This window comes from Brassica oleracea, chromosome C8, assembly GCF_000695525.1.
Source record: "Brassica oleracea var. oleracea cultivar TO1000 chromosome C8, BOL, whole genome shotgun sequence".
Taxonomy (NCBI): domain Eukaryota; kingdom Viridiplantae; phylum Streptophyta; class Magnoliopsida; order Brassicales; family Brassicaceae; genus Brassica; species Brassica oleracea.
This window is the reverse complement of record NC_027755.1, coordinates 17,369,293-17,376,671: the sequence shown is the minus strand read 5'-3', so window position 1 is coordinate 17,376,671 and position 7,379 is coordinate 17,369,293. Positions and strand designations below refer to the sequence as shown.

General features: G+C 31.8%; 1 protein-coding gene across 2 annotated transcripts; it reads right to left on the bottom strand.

The window, feature by feature from the left end:
* Nucleotides 1-5,116: 5,116 nt before the first annotated feature.
* LOC106310567 (fatty acid desaturase 4-like 2, chloroplastic) lies at nucleotides 5,117-6,335 on the bottom strand. 2 transcript variants are annotated; one of them, XM_013747800.1, is made up of 2 exons: nucleotides 5,609-6,335; nucleotides 5,117-5,509 (listed from the first exon to the last, which is right to left on the bottom strand). In XM_013747800.1, exons 1-2 carry the CDS (start codon nucleotides 6,314-6,316, stop codon nucleotides 5,312-5,314), a joined length of 906 nt encoding a protein of 301 aa, XP_013603254.1. In that variant the 5' UTR covers nucleotides 6,317-6,335; the 3' UTR covers nucleotides 5,117-5,311. The 2 variants fall into 2 exon arrangements, with proteins under 2 accessions (XP_013603254.1, XP_013603253.1); XM_013747799.1 differs by having other exon boundaries at nucleotides 5,117-6,335.
* Between the last annotated feature and the right edge of the window lie 1,044 nt (nucleotides 6,336-7,379).

Below are 7,379 nucleotides of genomic sequence, written 5' to 3'. Positions count from 1 at the left end.
TTCAGAGATTTTGTTTCATACACTAGGCGTTCAGATTCTAGACTCTTTTTATATAGAGTAAAATTTTGGATCGAATTTCCTAAACAAAGTAATTTCAAACAAGTATATTTTCTGATTTGCCTCTCAGGACTCTCATGTGTCTATGTACTAAATATTTTATAGTATCCAGTCTCATTATAATCAGAAGTGCAGAAGCAGAGAGTATACGTTCTTACACATTGACTTCAGGCCGGTAACATCATATAACAACATATTCTTCTTTTTTTTTCTCAAATGCAAGCGGTACTGAATTCACATAGAATGGAACTACTTTGTTAGATAAATGAGCTATGATTAAGCAACATCAGTCATCAAGATTATTATGTGAGAAATGCAAATTTTGTGATCATACAACGCAAACACAAGCATATGAGGCAAGTTCTCCACACTTCACTTTATTATATAATATATTGAAGTTTGAGATGAATTGACAAATCAACAAGACATGAGTTTGAAATCCATCCTCACCCAAAACTTTCTGGGCACTGCAACGGCTACTTGCCTTTTTGAACATGGGTTACAACCAATCTATGTTTTAGAAAAAAAAAAGAATTTAAAATGAGGATATGAATAGTTGCATGTTAATGTTTTAGATAAGACTTCCATGCACACAAATACACATATGTTATGCGATTTTCAGTCATTATTTTCAGTTCAATGTAATTTTGAATATATATACTCAATAGGCAAAGCCACCTGTGGTAAGCTTCAGTTTCTAATGAGGCATGTAATGAGTAAATTTCTTATATGGTTATAGCGGAAACCATGGATGCAGAGTTTTGCTCTTAAATATTTTGGGGATCAAAATGACTTTTAAAGGAAAAAAAATATGCATACCTATTATTTGTATAATTTATAAAAACGTCTATGGAAAGAAGGAAGCTAGATCACAAAAAAATACAGTTACAAATCCGTATTAATATGCCTATGATCCAAAACTAAATCTCTAAGAAAAAGTAAACAACAAAAACATACATTATATTATATATATGCAAATTAAAACAATTACTGAAAAAAGTCATACGAACTCAAATATACTGTTTTAACATGAAAACTCTAATACCGGAACGATCCAACATATATACACTCACCAAATATAAACACCATACATTACTATGAACTGAAAAACAAAAACAAATTTGCAACCCATGAATAGGAAATCGATCAATGTAATGGTATCCAAGAAATGGAAACCAAAAATTTCAAGCTATCTTAATTTTGTGTTGACATATTACTTTTTTTTTTGTTAAAAATAAGGTAAATAAAATTTTTAATATATTAAAATTTTGACAAATCAAAAACATGCTTAATTACTATCATTTTTACAATATGATTAGACTATATTTAGAATCATTTCAATTATGGGAATTAATTTCTGTCATAGCCCTCCAAAAGACAGGAGCATTAACACCTAAACCTAGACAGTAACCATAAGATATGCTGAGGCAGAAAAATTCGACAACAGCTCCGCCATCTACAACTACCGAATTATCTTTTTTTTGGGACAAACAAGCAGTGAATGGAGAATGCATTGGAGACCCATCATGAGTGAGGAAAGCCAAAACTCACCTCCGCATGCATTAAGTAGTACAGGCAGTGGTTCCAAATGAAAGGTAAAACACATCTACATAGACCATAACAAAACAAAGTAAATGTTGTTAAAAAAACAAAAGAAAATAAATAAGGTTATGAATCTATAAAACAGACAATCACATATTCACTACTAAAAATAAAAGTGAACATCACTAACCAGCATACAACCACTATGTTGCAAATTTAACTAAACTCATATTTTATTAACAGATTAGAGCCATCTCCAACACATCACATCAGTGGTGAAATTAACCAACTAGAAGATGGCATCTCAAGCCCAACTCGAACCATCATCCAACAATTTTCTATTTATGTCTATAGGATATTTCATGGTACACTCCTCTACACTCTACAAACTTCACGTATATTACTTTTAAGTTTTTTTTTTAAAAAAAAAATAACAAAATGCTTGATCGTTAGGTTTAGAATGAAGTTAGGTTTAGAATGAAGCTAAAAGATTTTTAGATTTCTTCAAGTTAGTCTTATATTAAATGGTATTTCTAAAGTTAAACTGTCTACATGCTTTCTTATGATATTTTTTTGCTTTTCTAAATAAAATCACAAACTCTTCAGATTGATGTGTTGTAAATATAACATTGGGGGCAAAGGAGACCATCAACAAAACATTAATAAAGGGACAACATGATCTCTACCTACTTCTCAGGCTCAAAAATTTGTAAATTCTTTATAACAAATTTATCAAATGATATCATATATTATATAAACTTAAAAGAAAAATTATAAAACCACATTATCCGCGCGTAGCGCGGACACGGACCTAGTTTTAATAAAATGGAGATTTTAAATACTGAGCACTCTACATTTAAAATATTTCTAGATGGAGTTTTTTTTTCATCATTTAAGACATATTTCTAATAAAATAATATAGATATCCTTAGAGCAATTTTATCAAGATTTTCAAAAACAAAGTACTACTGTTATTTTAAGTAAATGATCTTACTCTAAAAGGACATATCGGAGGAGATCTAAGAGCATATATATTGCAGGTCTCTTAGGTTAGATCTCTTAACGTAAAATAATATACGGTCTCTTAGTTTTTAACTAAAAAAACTAAGAGACGTCTCTTATATCTTTTTATTTAAGAGACGTTTCTTAGCTTTTTTAGTTAAAAACTAAGAGATTGTATCTTATATTACGCTAAGAGACCTACGATAAACATGTTTTATTCATGCTCTAATAAAACGATGACATGTAGGTCTCGACTCTGGAGATACAAATGCGAACCTGTCCATTCTTTCCTTTCTTTATTTTTATTTAAATTTTAGATACGTTTTCCAACACTCTTTTTTTTACATCTATGTTCCAACACTTTCTACTTTTGATAATTCAATTTTCACTAGAATTTGTAGCTGGGCATCAACAATAAGATGTTCCTAATAAATATCTCAGCACTAATTTATTGAAAAACAAGAAATGAAGAGAGAGATGAAAACAGTTCTTGATAGAAACACTACTCTTTAAAAATCTATAAGCTATCATCTTGTTACTTTATATGGCGGTACAGCCCGCTGCAACCCATAAGCGGTGGGTCCATACCATGTTGGTTGCAGAGTTTGGTCGTTGAACAGAAGATTCACAACCACAAGGTTCTAACGGTTACGGTGAGAGTTGATGGTGTTAGTAACCGAACACGTGACATGTACCAATTCCGGTGAGAGTTGATGGTGTTATAAGGTCGAGATATCCCTAACTAATTAAATATATAGAAAAAGAAGGAATCGTACCAAGATGTTTTCGAGACATTGAAACAACATAAATCTTACTCTTTCGATGTCCTCTATCGTGCATGCTAAAACTAAGGCTGCGTCATTTTATCCGTTAAATTTGATTAAATTTGTTTCAAAAAAATCGAATATTTGTAAGTTTTTGAAACAAAACAAATACTAAAAATCAATATCCGTTAAAAACGAAGCAAATCACAAATATTAAAAACGATGAGATCCGTGCTTTACGCGGATTAAATTACATTGTTGAAATATTAAACATATTGTATGGACAAATTTAAGATTTATATACGATCAAATTATTTTTATATGTATACAATTTTTGATTGTTTATATAATCATCTATATGTTGTGCCAATATATTTGGATATTTTCTTTTACTAACTTATCAGTAAATAAAATTTATATATTTTCAATTTTACACTAATTTTTAGAATATCAGATTTTTACTTTCGTTTTAACATAAGATGGAAAATTAAAATATTAAAAATACAATTATAAATTGGGTTAGACTTATAGTTTGAAGTATAGTTTGGTTATTGATCACATTAAGACAATATAAAATTCTGCAGTTAGACTATTATTATATTTAAGATCTAAATATAGAAAGATGATGGTATTATTTGTTTGCAACCGATACTTTGTATAGGATGAAAATTAGATTAACGTGATATATATCATTAACTACTAAGAAATTGCATTATTAATATTTTCCTAGACTACAAAAAACAGTTAGGCAGGTGCCAAAACTTTTTCTTAATCTTCAATATGAATTTCATAATTCAAATTCTAAGGAATTGTTCGCAACGAAAAATATTTAATATATAAGTTCGTATGGTAATAACAAAACAACTTAATTTTTGTATTACTCTTTATTTAAATTTTTGTAGGCGATGAAGGCTTAAGAACCGAACAATATTCTTATTTTTTTCTTTTATTAACAAAATAGTTTTGAATAGATGCGTCTCTTTGTTATTAATAAAAAAATCAACAATTAAAAAAATCATTACTTTCCAATTTATAGCAAAAGCATGCAATACTTAGACCACAATATATATCAAACTTTGATTTAAACTGTTGTCCAAGTAATACAGACTAAGAGTATATCTTACACTTTTTTAAAAAAATTATTATATTGGATCACAATATAAATTAATCAACCTTGAGCCATTTTAAAAAGGTTTTATTTAATGAGATTGCTGAGTATTAAGTTTATCATATCATATATATTTATGTTTGAGTTAATATAAGTTCTCCTAACAATTGGATTTTGGACTTATTAATTTTTCAATTGATTCTTATATTGCCATGTAAACTACATTGACATCATAATTAAGTAATATTTAAACAAAACTCTTTTTTAATTAATACAAATTTACGGTTACAATTTTTTATTAATTATTTAAGTGTGCCCTTTTTATTCGAAAGTCATAGTTGTATTTACTGAACTAGGGAACATAATTAATCAATCGCATCACATTTTCTTATGGAATTACAAGTTAAAATTATACAATTTTAGTATATTTTCCTAATAGTAAAAGTGTGCAGTTTGGCGTCTTGACTTACAGTAGAATAAATAAAAGATGACTGTAAATGTATTAACCACATTATTGCTTTAATTTTTGAAGAAGTTGTAAATTTAGGAATTTTTCATTCGTTGGTTTATTTATTTATTTACTTTTCCAGCAAAACACCATGTTCTATGTTCCCATTAAGCTTGTGGGAAAATGCTTTCCTAATAGAGAAACAAAAGAGGTATTCGAGACTTTATATGAGACAATACAAGAACATTATTACAAGATGAGAAATAAGATAAAACAAAAGATGGAAAATTTATCGTTTAATGATTTACTTATTTAAGAAATTGAATCGAATATTTTTTTCTGGATGATTAATGTATATGCTAGGTTGTTGGAGATATCAAATTCGTATGTTCATTCGGAGTTTGGGTGGCTCCATGACCTAGGTTTCACCCCGAACTGGACATATAACACCTTTTCTAATGCCTCAAAGATCTTATTGTCATCCAAAACATTGTTCCATACCCCACTCACTATGCAGTAACTCATATACGTACGGTGGTGGCGGTGATGATTCACGTGCTGTCTTCGTGAAAGGAGAAGCCCCATGTCCTGAAACGCCACAACAAGAGGTGGAAGCTTACTCTTTCTTTCATGAGCCCAAGCATGACATTGTTGGCAAAACAATATGCAAAATGCAAACATGCTCACAAAGCCATGAACCACCGGGTCATTACATGCAAGAACTAGTGGAAGAACCGTAAAGGTTATTCCACGAGCCAGAGCGTGTGAATTATTTGCAAATTGACGTATGGTGATTATCCAAGGCCATTTGTGGTGACCTCGTGCAGCTTCGATTTGGGTTCCTACTAGAGGCGTTGACTCATCACCGTAGTTATCGATGGCCCAGTGGTATAGACCAGAGCCAAGATCAGCTAAGATGTAACCTGCGTAACCGGCTAAAGCTGGTTCGAGCAAGATATGAGAACCAAACCCTCCAATAATAGACTTGGCAAAAGAGGCAAACACGGTGGTGCAACCCGCTCCGACCCATAACCGGTGGGTCAGTGTAGATTGTAGAGTTGGGTCGTTGGAGGGAGGAGGGTTCACAAGGCGTTTCTCAAGAACGAGCTTCTCACGGTTAGGATGAGACTTCTTGGCGGGGGTAAGAGAGCACGTAACACGTGCACGGAGAAGCGACGGACGATGGCTTCTTGGGATGTTGTTTGTGATGGGACTTAGAGTGTACTTCGTTTGAAGAAGTACAGCCATTGTAGGGGAAGATATCAAGTTTGTATATGTTTTCCAAAGCTTAAAAAGCGATAGAGGAAAGTATTGAGAAGATAAATTCGATCCGAATAAAAGAGAGACGAAAAGATAATAACATAAGAAAATAGTTAAGGGGAAATGATTCTTCATTGATGAATGAATGTTAAACATACGCAATATATAGAAGGGAGAATTAACTCTGTTACGTGTAACTAGCCAAAATGATAATTTAACTAATCTTATCGATAAGGCTAAAGTTTTTGTCGTGTGCGAACGTTAGAGATGCGTGGCCAGCATTGGCCAATGACAATGTGATCGCTAGCAAATTGTTTAGGTGTGAAACTTACAGGATTTCTTAAAAATTTGGATTCTTAACATCTCGTTGAAAGTTTTTATCATAACTAATCATCTCACAAATAAAAAAAATATTACTATTTTAATAAAATGGAGATTTTAAATACTGAGCACTCTACATTTAAAATATTTCTAGATGGAGTTTTTTTTTTCATCATTTAAGACATATTTCTAATAAAATAATATAGATATCCTTAGAGCAATTTTATCAAGATTTTCAAAAACAAAGTACTACTGTTATTTTAAGTAAATGATCTTACTCTAAAAGGACATATCGGAGGAGATCTAATAGCATGTATATTGCAGGTCTTTTAGGTTAGGTCTCTTAGCGTAAAATAAGATACGGTCTCTTAGTTTTTAACTAAAAAAACTAAGAGACGTCTCTTAGGGCATGATTATCGCGGGTATCTAAAGCTTATTTCTTCTTATTTTGGGTCGAAAAATTAATGTAAAATAGGTGAAAATATTACAAACGGGCCGAAGAACTTCTTAATTAAGAAGTTTATTTCTCCGTCCTTAAGGGGCAGGTGGCAGAAAATGAGTGGGTGTAGGGTTAGAAGAAGGGAAACTCGTGTTCGGTGTTTTCATTTTCGACTTCTTCTTCTTGTTTTGAGCTCGTCGGCGATTCAATCGCCGGTAGGGTTAGAGGAAGAGAAATTCGTGTTCGGTGTTTTCATTTTCGACTTCTTCTTGTTTCGAGCTCGTCGGCGATTCAATCGCCATAGCTGTAATCCGTCGAAATCGAAACCGCCTCTGTGCATGTTCTCTGTGTAAATCCTCTCGAAACCGTATCACCCCATCTCCAACCGTCTCTCCCCATCTCCTCTGTCGAAATCCCCTCGGCGAAATCGAAACCGTC